Source organism: Euleptes europaea, chromosome 9 (assembly GCF_029931775.1).
Source record: "Euleptes europaea isolate rEulEur1 chromosome 9, rEulEur1.hap1, whole genome shotgun sequence".
Classification (NCBI taxonomy): Eukaryota; Metazoa; Chordata; class Lepidosauria; order Squamata; family Sphaerodactylidae; genus Euleptes; species Euleptes europaea.
Genome location: NC_079320.1, coordinates 85,238,375 through 85,255,867, shown reverse-complemented (window position 1 = coordinate 85,255,867; position 17,493 = coordinate 85,238,375). Strand labels below are relative to the sequence as shown.

Sequence of the window (17,493 nt, the reverse complement as noted above, 5' to 3'; positions counted from 1 at the left end):
CTAATAGAATGGTCAGCTAAACTAAAAAAATATCTATTTTTTTTAAAACACTGTACTTGCAACGTCACAGATGCTTGAACTAGGAACACAATGTCACTACGTTTGAACTAAGACACAGATGTTTGAACTAGGAACGGAAATAAGCTTGGGACGGCTACCAAATGTGCCTGGGAATTGCACCACTGCAAGGAATCTTCAACAGAATCCTCCTTATCAGGAACTACAATTCCCAGCACTCCTCATGAATGCCATATACTAGTTTGTCATGCTGATACAGGTACATATGATAAAAACAGGGAATGTGTATTTTTAGCATTGATTATAATGTCTGGTGCAGGGGAGTCAAACTAATTTGTTACGAGGGCTGGATATGACATAAATGTCGCTTGGTCGAGCTGGGCCAGGCCTTGCCAGCCCAGACTGGAAGTTGGGGTGGGTGAGTGGTTGCCTTGGCTGGTGAGCCTGCAACTCAGATTGAGGAGGGAATGGCTACCTTGGCTGGCAAGCTTGCAGCGAGCTCACCAGCCCAGATTAGGACCGGGGGAGGTGGTGGCCTCGGCTGTTGAGCCCACAGTAGGCTCACCAGGCTGGCTCGGGACCGGGGGTGGGGGATGGCTGCCTTGGCTGGCTCGTGGGCCAGATAAGAGCTCTCAGGGGGCTGGATCTGGTCCTTGGGTCGTATGTTTGACACCCCATCTAATGAATGTGTAGGTTATGCAAGTATGTTTCCAGTTCAACACATGACCCTGATCAATGCAATACAATGAAAACAGGAGATACCAGAAAACAGTGGGTATTTTCTTGGTTCTATTAGCATAGAACCTCAGTGTTGGTATAGAACAGTTAACCTACCATCAGAAACAATCTCTCCTTCTTCCGTGCTGTCAGAAAGCACAAGCTCCTCTTCACTCTCTTCTTCAAAGGAAGAAAGGTCACTAGTGTGTACCGAACTAACTGTGATATCGCTGAGTATCTCCGTATCAGAATCTTCCAAAACTATTTCAGAAAGAAAGCAAGAATAATCAATACTATTTCTAAAACCTAAAAACCACACAAACCCATGCACGTATGGATGCGGGCTTGTTTTCTGCCAATTTTTCTTTCTGGCTATAATAGTCTTTCACTCTGCAGTGGATGCTTCCCCAACACAGCAAGGACACGAACAAGAAAAAGATACTCTAAATAGAAACACAATAGACAAAATACTATCACAACATTCACCATACCAAATGTGTTCTGTTTTACCTTGATATTTTGTTGTGGAAATTTGCTACTAATACTTTGCAGATGTTGTCATTTGAAGTGCTCAGTATTACAAATGTATAACCCAAATATACCATATAAATTAGGGACACAGATTTCTGACTTCTTAAAAAATTACCATTGCATTGTAAATGGAAGAAAGCAATGTTTCTCAAAGTACACAGCTGCCGATAGTTACTCTGGGCAGAGCTTCTCTTGCCAACCCTCCCCCAATCCCATCACCCCTTGCCCACCCAGTATTGTACACTCACTGTCTTTTGCGCTCTCACTGGCTTTGTGTCTACTGTTGTTTTTTTCCACAGTTGAATGTTTGATCAATTCTGTCTCTCTCTCTTTCGCAGCCTTTTCTTCTCTCACTTTCAGAATATCGTCGTTCTTTTTCAAGTGGTCCAACTTCTTGTCCAGTTTTTCCTTTTTCTCTTTCTTCCTCTCTCCTTTCTCAGAGTTATCAGGCTTTCTGTCTGCCAGTCTGCTTTTCTGATCATCCCCTTCCTGCACAACATCCTTGCTCGGGTTGATCAAACTGGGAGCTTCTTTCTGCACAGTTTTCCCTTCTTCACTTGAAGAGAAGCTATTTACCTCTTCCCCGTTGGTGACAGTTTCGGCGATTTCTTCGGCAGCGTTACACGGTTTCTCCCAATCCGGCAGATCTTCTGCATTCCGTTCTCGCTCAATCCCACCATCTACACTCTGCTGAGATGAGAGTTTTCTCGAAGCTCTGTCAGTAGCCTTGGAATTCATTACCTCTGAGGAAGCCCTGGCTGCACTGGCCTCTTGGTTGAGAGAAGTGATTGTTTCCAAAATAGACATGGCGTCACTAGCCACACTGGCACTAGGAGCGGCAGCAGAAACACCTTTGAGGAAGAGGCAGAAAAACTAAATGTGAGCATTGCTGGACAGGCTGCACCTGAAAAATCTGCTCTCAAATGAACACATTCAGGCAAAAAGCAGATTATTCCCTCTTCTCTTGAGACCTAAACATAAGCATCAAATTAATAAAAGGGGTGCTTTATATATATTCAGTTAATTGTCAGCAAGTTGTATACACCAGTCATTCTTAAGATCTATACAGAGCCACAGGAAAATATTAGGTATTTTGAAAATTACTATTAAGTTTAAATTTCTATCCCACCCTTCCTAGCCAAAGCTGACCTCAGGGCGGGTAACAACAATAAAATCACAATAAAAAACCATATTACTTATACAATTGAAACAGAGAAATCTAATCATACAATATAATCATAATAAAACAACAGATGGTACTCAATTAAAATAGTGACCACTGAGAGGTTCTGCAATCAGACATCTCCCCCAAGTTCACAGAAACCATACGGGGGAGGGAGGGAGGCCAGCATTGATGTCAACCTGCGACTGCCCTTAACCATAGGCCGGATGAAATAACTCCATCTTACAGGTCCTGCAGAACTCTTTAAGGTCCCACAGGGCCCTGATGTCACTCGGAAGGGAGTTCCACCATGCCAGAACCAGGGCCGAAAAAGCCCTGGCCCTTTCTGAGGACAGCCTCGCACTCCTGGGGCCAGGGACCACCAACAAGTTGGTATCCTTGCACCATAGTGTCGTTTGGGGGAGAGGCGGTCCCGAAGGTACGAGGGTCCCAGACCGTGTAAGGCTTCAGTAAACATACACATCATTTTCATGAGGTTACACTTTTAAAGAGGCGCATGTCAGAGAAGTTTGCTGTGGCACCTATGTTAGTGTTCAAAACCAACCCTGATGAGTCAAACAAGTCTTACCTTTACCAGTAAATGTTAACATTAATCAAGTTACTAGCATTTACCGTAAAATATGTGATGATAAACTAATAGGGTTCAAAGTGACCTGAAATACCGACGGCCATGTTTTTTCAAAAGTTTCTCCATCCTATCAGTGACTCTTTTAATAAATGGCAAGAATACCTTTCCTATGGGAGACTGTTTTTCCTGAGTTTTCTGATTTTTGTTTGGTTTAATGGCCCTTCTGATTTCATTTCTGGAATAGCCGTTTGCTAGAAGTGCGTGATCTAGATGATTAATTTCTTCCTTGAGAAACTGTGGTTCACAGATCCATCTTGCATGGTCCATTAATGTTTTGATTATTCCTCTTTTCTGTCAGGGGTGGTGGTTGGAGTTTTTGTGTAAGTAGCGATCTGTGTGAGTTGGTTTCCGGTAGACCTTGTGACCTAACTGAAAGTTTGTTTTATGGATGACAATCAGAAGGGCCATTAAACCAAACAAAAATCAGAAAACTCAGGAAAAACAGTCTCCCATAGGAAAGGTATTCTTGCCATTTATTAAAGGAGTCACTGATAGGATGGAGAAATGTTTGAAAAAACATAACCTACAAACAGTGTTTAAACCCACTAAGAAAATACAACAGATGCTACGATCAGCAAAAGACAAAAGAGACCCCCTCACCTCTGCAGGAGTATATCGTATACCTTGCAGTTGTGGACAAGTTTACATCGGGACCACAAAACGCAGCATACAAACAAGGATAAAAGAACATGAAAGATACTGCAGACTTGGCCAACCTGAGAAATCAGCAGTGGCTGAACATGGACTGACACAAACAGGACACAGGGTCTTATTCAAGACACTGAAAGACTGGACAATTCTACCAACTATTTTGTCAGATTGCACAGAGAAGCCATTGAAATTCATAAACATCAGCACAACTTTAACAGAAAAGAAGAGAGTTTAAGAATAAATAAGGCTTGGCTTCCTGTCCTGAAAACCTCCAGACTAACAAAGACTACAGTCCACAACAGCCATGCGGATTAGCTTTGGATTTCACACATTAACAGATCACTTTAGGATACAATGGTTCCATATTAACATATACCACACCCTCATTAGCACATTATCTTGATACTTACAGGACAATGATTAGCACATTACCTTTTATACTTTTTGCAGGACAATGATTCAGCTCAAACCCAACCCCTTTCTGACTATATATTACTCTTCCTACACACTTGACACTGAGAGACACTGTCCTTTAGTATTACTCCTCTGAAGATGCCGGCCGCAGCTTCTGGCGAAACATCAGGAAAGAACATACCAAGACCATGGTCATACAGCCTGGATAACCTACAAGAACCAATGAACTCTGACTGTGAAAGCCTTCGACAATATTTAGTCCTGAATGTTGTAAAAACAAGGGGGGATTGGGCACAAAGGTTGCACTTTCAGAGGGGCTCTTTAAATGATAAGCGCAGGGCATTTGGATCAGATGCTGAATTTCAGATGGAGATGTGTTTTCCTGTGGCACCTGCTTTGTTTGTTTGTTTGTTCTCTCTCAATTTTGCGCTATATCAGTGTATTGTTAGGTTGAAAAACCGTTTGGTTTTTTAAAAAATTAACGCTGTAGAAATGAGCATGAAAAATAAAGTGGCTCATTACAAAACTCTACAAACAGTTCAGATAGCATCTCCCGCAACTCAGAAATTCAACTGTTCCACAAAACATGAAGAAAAATGGTTTCACAAAAAACAGATCAAAACCTTTATAAAAAATGGGAAACAACAATTGTTCTTTAAGATGTCTGAAGTGCAAAAATAAACAGTCCACCATAGAATTGGTAACAGTTTAAAGAACCAGCCTGCCTGAAATGCAAAAATCAATCAGTCAAAAAACCCCAAACCAAAACAAACAAAAAAGACTGTTCTCCATCAGAATGATTAAAGAGCCTGTCAGAAAAAGCTCTAAAATCCTCTGGAAAGGTGCTTGTCTTTTGCTAGGAAGTTCTGCAAAGTACCATATACATGGACAACACAATATAGATATAATAATAATAATGATTTTATACACACACACACACACACCCAAATTTAAGAATGTAACCATATTTGAGCAGTGCCTGTTTCTTGTGTGCTTTTTACAGCACTTAATTTTTGGGGCTCTCCCTAAATATTATTAAAATCACTATTTAAATAAAATAAAATAAAAACTTTTACCAATCACCTAAGGTCAGCCATAGTAGGGCATAGGGAAGCCTTTCTAGAGAAAGAATTCCAGCATGAGAACACCACATAGGGTAGGACCTGGGCTTTCTAGCTCTGAAATAGCCTCCCGAAGATGAGAAGCAGGAAACGGCCTCCTCTGTGCAGATCCCAAGCGATGCAGTGGTTCACAGGAGAGAAGCCCCCTGATACCTTTAAAACCTTAAACCACTGAAGTCAGATATCTAAGAGGAAACCGGTGTGAACCAGCATGTCCCCCTGAAGTTTCCATAGAATCTAAGCCCCATATTGAGTTCTTTACAGGGGTACAGGAACTGGTGGTAAGATCTCCATATTGGGATTTTACTATTTTAGTTAATAAGTAATAGAAATAAGTTAAACTTTTTTTATCTTACTGTCAATAATGTAATCTTTATTCTCCGGAAGTCTGGTGATGGGTCACTTTCTATGGTGGGTGGTGGGTTAAAAGGATATTTTGAATTTTGCAATTTTGATTGCATTAAGCAGATTATATAATTAATATTTTTTTGGTTTTTTATTATTGTATTTGTTTGTTTTGTTTTATGTATTATGTTATAAAAATAAAAAAATATATATAAAAAAGAAAAGAAAGTGCTGTCAAGTTGCAGCTGACTGATGGAGACCCCTCATGGGGTTTTCAAGGCAAGAGACAAATAGAGGTGGTTTGCCATTGTCTGACTCTTCATAGCGACCCTGGACTTCCTTGGTGGTCTCCCATCAAAATATGAACCATTGCTGACCCTGCTTAGCATCCGAGATTGGATGAGATTGGGTTAGCCTGGGCCATCCAGATCTTAAAATTCACTTAAATTACCTGGAATTGATTCCAAATAAGTGCATTGGGACCAACGGGCTAATTACAGTTCCTCTCTGAACGCACTTCCATATACGCTCCTATCAATCAAGAACAGATAAAACCTGGTGCCAACTGGAAGCCCAATAAGGAGACTCAACTATGTGTCAGTTTTGCCAAGGGCAATGGAAAGACATACCTTGTGTGGTAAGAGAAGCATCTGGTTTCTCCTCGGGTTGTGCTGTGCTGGGACTGGCTTCCTCTTTATGATTTAACGTGGCTAAGAACTCATGGACAGCTTTTTCAACCTGTGGTCTGAATATGTGGTTGATCTTTGGATCCACAACTTGAGAAATGATTCTGTCAATCCCAGATTCTAACATTCCAGATCTGAAACAAAATGATAAAAGACAGGAATACTTGGGGGGGGGGGGGATCTTGGAAGTTCACACCACACTGATCCAGTGCTTAAATAATAAGCTCCCTACAGAAAATTGTGAATGATAGTATTGAGCATTTTTATATATAATGCATTTGAAGTATTAAGTGACCTCGACGTAATTTTTAGGAATCCTTACAACAGCATTATAAGTGAAGCCAGTATTTTCCTCACCATATTGCACTTGGGGGGGGGGGAGGAGGTAAGATAGAGAGTGACTACCATAATACCACCTTCTGAGTAATAACACAAACAAGATTTGAAATGGGTGCTTCCTGATTTATAGCAATAAGCTTACCTATACCACCTCCTTTCTACCAAGGAGTTACAATAATGATCTCACAGTCTTATTGATTTGGGGGTTGTTATTTGGATACCAGTTGTGTCAGGGGTGAAGCTGGATAGGAACAAACCATGCATATATGTTTATATACTGGGCTAATATTTTGAATTTTTTTCTCAGAGTGGCTATGTATTTTCCCTTATCTTGTAAAGAAAGTTTGCAGTCCTGATACAAACCCAAGTGGAGTTAGGTATACACAATTACAAAAATTAGAGGGCTTATGTTTACAATAGAAAGCTTTTAAAATTGTTCACTCAAAGGCAAAAAAAGCAACACCAGTTTTATAATGTTCCTCAATACTATGCACACCTGGAAACATCAGCTGCCGCATGTTTCATTTTATTGTTAATGTGCAGAGGCAACAGCTAGTAAGATATGTAGCCACTCTTGATAAATCACTGTGAATGAAGTTCAGCTAAAGAACAAAAAGGAAGCTACTGTTATAAACATACTTTTAGCACTTGTAAAGATTTGAGATACTCTGAGCAACCTTCTGGTCCCTCTGAATATTTGTAGTGTAATACTATTATTCCTTGAAGGCAATATCACGGTTGAAATAAATCTGGCACCTGACATGGACTTTTAAAAAGTCATTGCTATTCAATACTTTCCCAACTACTGAATGGCATTTTGTACTGAAGCGACTAATGTCGCGAACACATAGATATTAGTTTGGAATTTGTTTATAAAGCAGTTGAAAATAAACATTTAAAAATGCTAATGTTACAATTTTGCTTTTGAACTCCTTTTTTCTTGAAAAAATACATGAATACACGCATGATCCCACAGTCCCTGGAAAAGTGCAACTATTACTTGAAAGAAAGAAAAATGTGAAGTGCCTCCTGAAACAATCCATTTCACCAAAAGCATGATGGGCAGGATCCAAAGGACTGTGGAAGTAGCTCCATGAGCACAAGAGGCCATCAGGTAAATAGCAACACTTCTCTGCCTCCAATGGTCATATTGTTCTTAAACAGGCAGCCCATTCGTGAATGGGGGGGGGGAGACGACTGGACCCACATATGAACCAGTGTGACCCCTATGCCAGCGTCTGTGCCACTTGTGCCATGCAAAGTGGCACAGAGGCTGGCGCAGGGCAACTGACGCCAGCCCTGCGGCACCGTGCAGCAGTGTGAGCCTCCTGTGCCCACGCTGCCTCCCTGGCACAAGTGCTCACACCGGCGTCCAGGGAGCTGCCTTTAGGCAGCTTCCTAATCCCTTTCAGCTTTATTTTGCAGTGGAGAGACACACCTGCAAAATTGTGGCGCAGCCCCATAGAACTCTATGGGGAGTTCCATGGTTTTTTTTACAAAACATATTTTAAAATTCTTTTTTCGTTCTGGAGGCAGTGCGGCTGTGCCACCCCTGGGCACCACCCCTTCAGGAATGGGCTTTAAAAGGAATTTTGCTCAAAATCTGATGTAGTGTGAAGGTCAGCTGGTAATGTGGCAGGGAGAGGCATACCCAAAATTCCACCATGCTAATTTGAGTCTTTTCCCATTGACTCTGTGGATCCCAGCCTGTCTAGTTTATCTCGATAAGGCTACATCAGAGGCGCTCCTCTTTATACAACACACACTGACATATCTGTAAGACTGTGACTTACTTGAGAACCTGTTGCCTAATATTATTCCGCAGCTGGTTTTTGTTCAGGTGAGGACTCCATGTGTGAGTTGCGAGATGGTTGGAAACAAAGTTGTCAACCCGCTGCCTTAAGTTCTGATAAGCAGGCTGAAAGGAGAGGACACAAAAGATCCAAAGAACAATATTTTAGTTTTGGCAACCTTGGGCACAAACACTGTATGATCCATGTCTTAGAACTGGGTCAATGACAGGAAGTGAGAGGACACACAAACTGTACTGCTGAAGAAAAAATATTTTTGTTGAGTAAGAAAATCTTTTCTGCAAATAATATTCAAAACAGGACACAGCATTTCACTTGTCAAAACTATTTGGCTCTTCTCTAACCAATGGTTATAAATATGAAGGCCTAGAAAACAACTGGGAAAATCGAGGAATGTTGTCCACCCCTCACCTACCATGACTGTTTTTCAATTTTTATGGAAAAATTGGGAATGGGGAGGGGGGACGGGACTCATGAGATAGTTTCTTTTAGTATGAGTAAAATGCTTTTAAAACCAAGGTTCTCAAATGGGTTAGCTGTCCTTTACTTTCTAAAAATGCATTATAATTTAGCAAAACAATCGACATTATTGGTCAATTATTATAGACCGACATAATCCTCAAATCATCTGGCCTGCTTCAGATTTCTCCAGCATGTCAAAGAAACTGCCTGGGGAACTCTTAAGTCCATGGATATAAAACTGAAAGTTCAGAATAACCAGGAAGAACATCCCCGCCCGCGCATCTTGATCCAAACCAGAGCCTTATGAGTTGCTATGGGGGGGGGGGGCATCTCGCAGCCTCTGAACTCAAGAGTTACATGTACTTTGCCCCTAATTCCACTTCCTTCTCTAGTCAACAAGGTTCTTGTATTGTTTTGTATCTTTCTCGACAATGCTAACATAACAAAAAGATTGTTTATAAGTCCAAATAAAAAAGAGTTAAAAGAAAAATATTACTTAAAAAACCAGAATATTTTTTTATGCACTATTTTGTCCTCTTTTCCCAAGTGACAAAAACTAAGATATGTTTACATACTGTAAAGTGCCCTGGCTTGTGGCTCCACTGTTATGAGCGTGCACAATAATTGTTCCATGTGCTCAGTTATACAGACTGGATTTTTATATGCCAAATAATTCAATTTAAATATTTGATGAAAACATGCACAGCACAAATATTTCCCCCCAACTCTGTCCCCGCCCCAGGGAAATAAGGGAACCCCTCCCCCACAGCTTACAAATTTATTTCTTCACCTGTGATTGAACCAGAAGGAACAATGTGATACTCCCTGCCACTGAGTGGGAAACAGGGGAGGGGAGGGGGATCGTTCTGGCCAGAAGCTAAATAATAGCACTTGGTCAAAGTGCTTCATTCATTCAGAATCCCTGCAGTGGCTGAGGTCAGTTGGTCAACCTCATTCCCCCCCCCCCCCAAGCCTGCGTGGCTACTGCTGGCTGGTCCAACCGGGTCACCTCCTGTGTCTCCTGACAGCTAGGAATGCATTGAGCCCCGGCAGTTCTGCAGCGCCCTCCTCACAGTCCTGCCCCCCAAGCAGTCACTTGGGGGGGCTTGTCTAGAGAACCAGCCCCCCAAGAAGAAATACAATATTGCAGTAAATACTATATGCCTGTATTACAATACAGCTCTTCACAGCAAGCATCTACTTTTGGCTCATCTTCTCCTCTACCTTGCACAGGGCAGGAGCATAAAACAAACAATTTGTTTGAGGTCAGCAAGTAATTTAACTCTTGGCTAAATAGGGGTGAGAACCAGGGACTTCCTTCCTCACTCTCTTAGCCACCAGCCTGGTGGTAGAAGGGACTCGGACATGAGAGCATGGGGTCTGCTGTTCAGCCTTGCCAGCCATTTCTCTATTTCTTTAGGGAAAAAGGAATCCTAAAAGTGGCCGCCCTGATTCTGGCCTACCTGGAAATAAATCTCACCAAAACGAATAGGTCTTCCTTCAGAGAAAAGTGTGTCACAATCAGGCTCCAAAATAAACCTCTAAATGATTGCAGCAAGCTGGTTAGAGGAGTGTGCATAAAGCACATCTGACCCAGAAAGCACCGAGGGCAGCTGTTTGCAAAATGTTATGAAGAAAAGTGTGCTCAAGATGCGTGCCAGAACCACCAAGGTCTCCCCTCCCCTCACTTTAAGTTCTTGTATATGTAAGTGCCCTGACCTGGATGGCCCAGGCTAGCCCAATCCCGTCAGATCTCAGAAGCTAAGGAGGGTCAACCCTGTCTAGAACTTGGATGGGAGACCTCCAAAGAAGTCCAGGATCACTATACAGAGCCAGATAATGGCAGCCAGACAATGAACATCTCTTGCCTTGAAATCCTTATGGGGTTGCCATAAACTGGCTGCAGCTTGACAGCACTTTCCATCACCACCAAATGTAAACAGATCCAAAACATGAAGAGATATTGCTGCCGCTGCACCAGTCCCCTCTTGACTAGTGTCTGAGAAGAGAACTATGACAGCAGCAGTAGAGTGGTTTTGTGAGCACACAGAAGACGGCCATATTTGATGAGGTCCATGTCAAGGATATGTAAAATATCTAAATATCTAATAGCAACATATGGTCCTCATCTGTGGATATCTAAATCCGTGGATCGGGGCCACACCAATACTCTACAGATTTTCCTGCACACTTGGGAGACACTCCCAGGTTTGCAGAAAAACCTGAGATCTTAAAAAAATACACTGGGGTGGACTTAAATTCCCTCCCCCAAATAAGAAAGCACTGTCTGTGCATGTGCAGAGAACATGCTTGCTGTGATTCTGCAGCAGCAGCCACTGGGATCCGCTCCACTCCGGGCCTGGCTGCAGTGGCCACTGGGAGCCGCTCTAGGATGCCAGGAGCTGCTCCGGGCCCAGTGGATGCTGGCAGCTGCTCTGGGCTTGGATTGGCTCCCAGACACTGCTGTAGACAACCTCAGAGGTGGGTGGTGGGGCCTGGAGCCGAGCTCGGTGGAGAGATGGGTCCCCCCGCAAGTCCCTCACTTGTTGGCTGTAATATTGCTTTGCCAGTGGGCTGATTACACTGGATTACCTCAGGCTCATATCTCTCACCCAGAAAGCCATCACGATGTACTGAACAAAGTGTTGGACTAGGATCTGGCAGACACATGTTCCCCACTCTGTCCTGAAGCTTGCCTGGTGACCTTGGGCCAGTTAAGTTTTCTCAGCCTACTTCACATGGTTCCCATGGGGATAAAATGGAAGGGAGACTGATGCACACTATCTGGAGCTCCTTTGAGAAAAGATGGAATGAAAATGTTACACAAATACATATGCATCATTGAAAGTAAGCGATTGTTATACGTCTGAGTCTCATAACTTAACCATAGTCGTGGTTAAAGAGACGGAGCTGGGAAATTTCTGGTTCAGATCTACCAACAAGCACAAAACTCACTAAGGGAACTTCCGTTTCCTTACACGAGCCACTATCTGCAACAGGCCACGGCCAAGCAGCTTAGGCAGAACAGGCTGAATCCAGGCAAGACAAGGGTAATGCTGGTTTGGAAGGCAGATGCTTGGGAAAGTTTGGAACCACTCATGCATGAAGTTAGCAATTGCAGAGCACATTAAGAACCTGTGGGTATGCACTGACTCAAAATAAAACAAAAGCCCAGAGGCAACTTGAAAATCAACATTTATTTTCTTATGACCTTTTGTGAATTAAAGCTCATATTGAAATAAAAGTTGTTAGTCTTTGAGATGCCACTAGTCTTTTGCTTTATTTTCATTCTACAGACTAACATGGCTACCCCTTTGATTCTCAAGGATTCCACCTTACTATCTGAAAGGTAGGTTGGTGAGGCGGGCAAGAGGCTTCAACACTTTTCTCCTGTCCTCGTCTCAGCCGACCTGGCCTCTCTAATCGATGCTTTTGTTACCTTGCGGCTTGAGAAATGTAACACACTCTATGTTGGGGCTGCCCTTGAAAACAACACAGAAACTGCAGCTGGTTCAGAATGTGGCAGCCCAACTGCTAATAGGCACTAGCCATCAAGAACACCTTTTGCATTTAAAACAGCCTTACTGGCTGCCAGCTCATTTCCAGCTTCAATTCAAGAAACGGGTTATAACTTTAAAACCTTTCATGGACCCACACTGAAGTGTTCTCCCTCCCTGTATGTTTCCATGTGCCAGCTACGGCCTTCAGCCTGCCACTTTCTGGGTGACATATAAATGTTTCAAGAAACAAACAAGCACCTAGTACAGCAACAGGAGGATTATTAACAAACACAGAACTACTGCAAAGGTTTAAGTAGCATGCTCAGGGGACAAAAAGTCCAAAAGAGTTCAGAGAAAAAGATTCCCCCTCACAGATTTCTCCTGAAAAGATCCCCCCCCAATTCTCTAATATTAAAATTAAAGAAATTTGGGGGTACACTGAAAAACCCTTTGATAAAATATTTTCTACTTTGAAACAAACATATGCTGCTAGACCTATTGTGGCTATATAAATGTGTTCTGGTCCAAATATCACTCTTTTCTTCCCTATAAAATCCGTGTTTCCTATTTTCAACTTTTATTCCCCCCCCCAACTCCTGGATGGCAAAAATGAACATACGTGTGCTAAGATATTGGGTGCATCAGGCTGCCATTCCCTTTTTAGCATTGGGTACATTTGCAATTTTACTTGCAGAAAGCTAAAGCATTACTACTTACTGTATAAAACTGTTCAACTATGAACTGTCTGTTAAAGCAGTAGGATATACAATATTTACTTATCAAGCCTCTGCTTATTTCATCACTGTCCCCCCAATTTCCATTTTTCTTCCAGAAGGGGAGGTATTTTTCCCATTGGTTCAGAACTTCAGAAAGTTTTACATCTCTGATATTGCATTCACATAGAAACAGCTTACAGAAACACTGTTTGCTATGGCCTAGGCTCAGGATTAAGTTGGAAAAGGACATGAACATTTAACTTAGATGAAACTTTTATTCTAGAAAAACTTCCAATAATCAGGAGTATAGAAAATCAGGTCATTATACTGGATTAACAAACATGCCTATGAGCTTGTACTTGTTGCAAAAATAAGACTGATGAAGCACAGGTCTTTTAATCACGACATTGAAACGGAGCTTATGCATTCAAAAGCAGAACACCTCTATTAGCCACTGAGGAAAAATACGGGAAGGCCTTTACTTTGATGTCCTGCCAGCACTAGAAAGTTGTAGTTTGGCTGGACTCTGGTTTGAATGATCAAGATAGCTCTTTAAAAAACTCTTTAGTGCAAGTCCAAATCAAGCTGCAACTTTCATCCCTTCAAACTGCACAGCCCATGTGAGTTTGGTGTCAATAAACCAGAATGAATGGGGCTATTTAATCTGTGTGGATATGTGGGAGATCTGGCTGCGAAATCAATCAACCCACTGACCACCAGAGTTGATTTGGCTGATCTGGCTGGGTAGGCAGGTGTCCCCTCCCTCAGTACTCCATGTGTGTCCCTCTGAAAGCTATACGCTCGGTGGAAGAGAACAACCATTCCAGATACAAGAAGAAAGTAACCTCAAGCGTTATTTTACCTTATTAGCCCCTTTTCTATATGAAGGGTGTACCCAAGGAGACTGCACAACAGCTTAGTTCTCATACAGGTGGTCAATTTGTGTCTAGGCTGTAACACTTGACTCTGGAGGTAGAGGCTCACATGACTAAACACTTCTCCAGACACGAAGGGACGCACAGAAAAGCAGCATAACCCCCCAAAAAAGCCACGCAGTGCCTTTTATTAAGTCTAACCAAAGCAAAACAACCCCAACCTGGATAGCCCCAGGCTAGCCTGATCTCATCAGATCTCAGAAGCTAAGCAGGGCCAACCCTGGCAAGCATTTAGATGGGAGACCAGCAAGGAGCACCAAGGCTGTGATGCGGAGGCAGGCCATGGCAAACCACCTCCGAACATCTCTTGCCTTGAAAGCCCCAATGGGTCACCATAAGTCAGCTGTGACTTGACGGCAAACAAAACAAATCTTACAAAGCAAGACACAGTACAAGCCTTTGAGTTCTACACAACTCTTTTTCAAGCAGGATGTTCAAACAAAAAAGGGGGGATCCTCCGGGCAATGCCAGGGAAAGGATGAGACAACAACTCTTCTCACAAACTTATTTACTTTACACAAAGTAGTTCAGGTTTTTATGAAAACCAGAAGTGTATCCAACCAGGTGAGCCGGCCCACTTCTAAATGGAAGAGATACAGCCCAGATTTACAACCTCCAGGAGAACTAGGGCAACAAAACTGAAATTGGAAACTTCCAACAATACCAAAAATATCAGAGTGGAAGGCTTTGATAGCTAATAAATATTAAATCTTCTGATCTACTCCAAGAAAAGTGGAAGCTGTTTTATCAATATTATTGATTTTATTATGTTTATTTCAAAATGATATTAGGGTTAATAGCAATACATAATAATAAGGATAGTAAAATACATTGTAAATAATTTAATATAGATAGGCAAGTTTTACTGTATTACTATGTCTTTTATAATTAAATTCGGACTATAATTAAGTTTGTGTAGTAAAAAAAGAAGAAATGAAGATTAGGAGTTAAGAAGAGAAAGAAAAAAGACAAATGTGGAAATATGTGAAATGTGGAAAATGTTGGTTATTATTTTTTGTAGCTAGTTTCTAATGTATTAGTGAGTTTACTGTAACATAATCTGGGTGCCAAAGAAGAAATGTATGTAATTTTATATTATTCTCTTCTGTTTTCCCCTTCCCCCTTGCTACTTTAAACAAAATAAAAGAAAACTGATGGACAGATATGGAAGGGGAGAGAAAGCGAGGTTTCTGGCTTTGCGGTGCTGGCTTGCAATTCCACGGGGGGGGGGGGGGCATTCAGCTTGGCTTCCTCCCCGGGGAAGCTTTTTGGGCAGGATGGGATAAACATGGAAGGATACATAGGGCATCACAAGACAAGGAGCCAGGAGCAAAGGGGTCCGGGTGGCTTGTGAGCCTCTTTTAAAACTAGATCACCATTCGGAACTCATTTTTAATTCTGGCTCACATCTTTCAAAGTTTCATCGGCTGACATATTTACAAGTATGCTTTTCCTCTGCAGCTGGCATAACCGCTCTACCCTCCTTCATCTCATCCTCACAACCTGGCCAGGGGGCCAGGCAGCCAGGCTGAGAGTGGGCGGCCGGCCCAAGGTCACCCAGCAGTCTTCCCTGAACCCGGGCCTCCCCGGTCCTGACCCGAATGCTTTGACGGCGCCGGCTGTCAAGCTGCCGTCGCAATATTTTCGAGGCCGCTTTCCCCGCAAACCCATCTCGGGTCTTCGGACGTGGGGACGGGAAACTCCTCCCCAGTCCTGCATCCCCCGACTTTAGAGCGAGCGGCCGCTCTGCAGGGGAAGCGGGGTCGGGGGGGAAACTCCCGCGGCCAGACCGAGTCCGGGTTCGGAGCGGCGGGCGGGCTGGCGGGCGGGGCAGCCCCTTCCCCCCCTTCCCCTCCCCCCCTGCACCTTGGTGTCCACGTCGGCCAGGCAGTCGCGGCGGAACTGGTCGAAGAGGCCCTGGCTCTTGAGGCGGCTGAGGATGAGCGACACCAGCTCCGGCTCGGCGGCGGCCGTGGACGTGCCGGGAGGCGGTGGGGGCGGCTGGGGCTGGGGCGGCGGCGGCGGGGGAGGAGGGGGCGGCGGCGGGGGCGGCTGGGCGGGCGGGGAGGCGGCGGCGGGGGGGGCGGCGGCGGCGACGGCGCTCCCGCTGCTCGACATGGCGGCGGCGGCGGCTGGTTACCGAGCCGCGGTAACGGCGAGCCCCCCACTCCTCCCCTCCGCCCCGGAAGCGGAAGGAAACGCGAGGCGGAAGTGACTGACAACGAGGCGAAGGAGAAGAGGGAAAAACTTCCGGTCTTGAGGGGCGGGGACCGGAGCGAAGGCATCCGTCCGCCGAGCGCCTCCGAAGAGTGCGCGTGCGCAAGAGCAGGCGGCGCGTCCGCGCTGGCTCTGTGGTGGGGATGCGGACGCGACGCGCCCCGTTGGGGTTGGGAAGAGGCCGCCTCGCCAGGAAGCGCGCGCTCCTCGGGCCGGGGCTGGGCGGGGGGGCTTGAGCCATCGGGGGGGGGGGCAAAGCGAGCACTGCCTTACGCCACAAGTACGTAGGGTTGCCAGGCCCCTCTTCGCCACAGGCGGGGGGCTTTCGGGGCGGAGCCTGAGGAGGGCGTGGTTTGGGGAGGGGCTTCAATGCCATAGAGTCCAATGGCCAAAGTGGCCATTTTCTCCAGGGGAACTGACCTCTACCAGCTGGAGATCAGTTGTAATAGCAGGAGATCTCCAGCTAGCACCTGGAGGTTGGCAACCCGACAAGTACTTGGCTTGTGGGACTCCCTGCTAGAAGGTTCAGCGATGGGTTTAAAGGGGTCGAGTAGGTTCTTTGAATTCCCAGCTTTCTTTTTTTTAAAGAACTAACCCTGAAGCATCTTCCCTTGTACCCTTAGGTGTCCCCAGGCTTCCTTCCTGTGCTGGCTGTGCCCCATGGCAGCCATTGTACGTTGTATTCCCTTTCAGAGAATTTAAAAAATGCCCAGGGCTCATCAGTGTTGGGGAGCCCTGGTCTAGAAATAAATCTCCCTTCTGCCGTTCTCTGAGGACTTTCTCTTCAATACTGTGGGTAACTGTTTCTTACCAGAGACACTTCCAAGTCCCCAACGCCACAATTTTATTGAGCCTACTTCATTCTGTAACATACTGATCTGTACTTTGATCTGTTTTTTGCATGCAGGTATAAAACTTCTTAAATAAGTGCTGTACGTCTGAAGCATGCAATATTCTTCAGATTTGCCTGTTATTACTTTTAGTTTCATATATTATCACCTTCTGCAAACCCAAATTATTACAAATGTCTAAAGCCGCCTTTATAGCAACATGGGAAAATGGAGGATTTGATTTTATCCCTTTTTTTCACTTTTCCTAAAGCTGTGCCAAGTAAAGTCCAAACTTTTCTCTGTTTCCCCCCCAATGAGCTGCAACATCCCCATATAACTCCAGGCTTGCTGGTGGTAGTAACACATCTATAGTTACTAAGGTTCCTGCT

At 44.1% G+C, this 17,493-nt stretch overlaps 1 protein-coding gene across 1 annotated transcript in view; it reads right to left on the bottom strand.

The window, feature by feature from the left end:
• The window catches only part of BOD1L1 (biorientation of chromosomes in cell division 1 like 1), a 54,874-nt gene extending 38,359 nt beyond the window's left edge, over window positions 1-16,515 (bottom strand). Inside the window, exons 1-6 of the mRNA XM_056855116.1 lie at window positions 16,198-16,515; window positions 15,924-16,100; window positions 8,427-8,551; window positions 6,238-6,428; window positions 1,515-2,117; window positions 853-996 (exon numbers count right to left, since the gene is read on the bottom strand). Coding sequence (XP_056711094.1) covers window positions 853-996; window positions 1,515-2,117; window positions 6,238-6,428; window positions 8,427-8,551; window positions 15,924-16,100; window positions 16,198-16,515 — 1,558 coding nt within the window. The remainder of the gene's footprint in view (window positions 1-852; window positions 997-1,514; window positions 2,118-6,237; window positions 6,429-8,426; window positions 8,552-15,923; window positions 16,101-16,197) is intronic.
• Window positions 16,516-17,493: the final 978 nt, after the last annotated feature.